At 40.9% G+C, this 1,460-nt stretch overlaps 1 protein-coding gene across 1 annotated transcript in view; it reads right to left on the bottom strand.

Moving 5' to 3' along the window:
• Window positions 1-1,254, bottom strand: part of MRPS5 (mitochondrial ribosomal protein S5) — a 19,863-nt gene extending 18,609 nt beyond the window's left edge. Inside the window, exon 1 of the mRNA XM_012641998.1 lies at window positions 1,025-1,254. Coding sequence (XP_012497452.1) covers window positions 1,025-1,217 — 193 coding nt within the window. The 5' untranslated portion in view covers window positions 1,218-1,254. The remainder of the gene's footprint in view (window positions 1-1,024) is intronic.
• Between the last annotated feature and the right edge of the window lie 206 nt (window positions 1,255-1,460).

Here is a 1,460-nt window from a genome sequence, read left to right as displayed (position 1 = left end):
TTATGTACTCATTAGTCAGCTTTAGTAACTCATAGCCAATCTTCTTTCCTCTAAATTCTGCCCAATTCCCACTCCACTGGATAATTTTTAAAGCCAGTCCCAGACACACTACGATTTCATAAAGAAATATTGTGGTGGCCATGCTCATCAATGCCCTCACCTCATTTTCAGCAGATGACTCTACCTCTTCCTTACACATGAACTGCAGCCACCAGACACTGTATAAAACCCTCACCTTTCCACTACCAACAATATAGGCTCACCTGAATCTGTACCCTGCCCTTCCTTCTGTCAACAAGTTAGCCCATTTATCTAGACTCTGGATCTGGGCCTTCATTAGGAACTTTAATTTTGTTCATGAATTTTGTTCTCTTTATCCCATACCTTCATCCCTCAACTGAAATACTTTGCCCAGGTCTAAGCATGTTTGCCTGAATCACTCCATCTCTACCTCTTCCCCCTCCATTTTAAGTCAAAATTCTTAAGAAAGCAACCAAACTTTTGCCTATTTCCTCTTCTCTGATTCATTCACAAGAACAAGTTTTTCCAATAATTTTTACTTCTTTACATATTCAGGAGAGGGGGAAAATTTCGTTCTCTAATTTGGCCTAAGTATTATCAACTTTTGTTTTGTATGTGTTTTTATGAGGTTTAATGACAACTATTTGATTTGTTGACTTCTACTGTTGAAACAGCATCCCCAAGCCATAACGCTCCATAAGTACCCCTGCAGACAACTGTGTTTGGGAAACATTGCATCCTATAAGCAGATCCTATAGATTCACAATGCACATCACATTTAAGGCTTTGAGAAGCCACCTAATAAAGACACTAGGAACCCAGTGCTTTCCATCTTCGTTATTATGGGCCTCTAATATTCCATAAAATACAGTTGAGATAATAATGTGATGCTCATCCTTTCATGGAGAAAGGCAGTCTAAACAAAGAAATAAATATCCTTTTAAGGAAATTCTAAACTGTAAGTATTCTGTCACAAAGGCAAGCAAAACTAGGACTCTGCTACCTCCGTTGGGACCAGGGTCAGGAGGGCCAAGACTGATGCCGCCCCATGAATTCCCGCTCCATCCTCGCTCCCGTTTAACCTTCATCTTCCTCTTCCGGTCCCACTCTTCTCTCTGCTGGATCATGTCAGCCTCCACCTTCTCCTGTTCTTCCTTGCTTCTTTGGGCAATGGTCTGCACTGCTCCGTTTTTCATAAGAGGGACATTCAGACCAGGCCACAGGAAACCATAGCGCCCTGAAGGTTTAACAATATAAACAAGTAAGAATTTTAAGAAAGCATTCATTTTTCGAGTGTTAAGATGCTAAGCAATGTGTGTACAGATGGCGACACACTGTTAGTGGGAATTTAAGCTCATACCATCACTTGGGCAGGTCACTTGCCACTATCAAAAATTTAAATGTACCTACGTACCCTGATAGCTAGTAATTCCACTTCA

This window comes from Propithecus coquereli, unplaced genomic scaffold (genome assembly GCF_000956105.1).
Source record: "Propithecus coquereli isolate 6110/MARCELLA unplaced genomic scaffold, Pcoq_1.0 Scaffold171, whole genome shotgun sequence".
NCBI classification, from domain to species: domain Eukaryota; kingdom Metazoa; phylum Chordata; class Mammalia; order Primates; family Indriidae; genus Propithecus; species Propithecus coquereli.
Note: the sequence above shows the minus strand (reverse complement) of the source record. Positions and strands in the feature narration are given on the sequence as shown.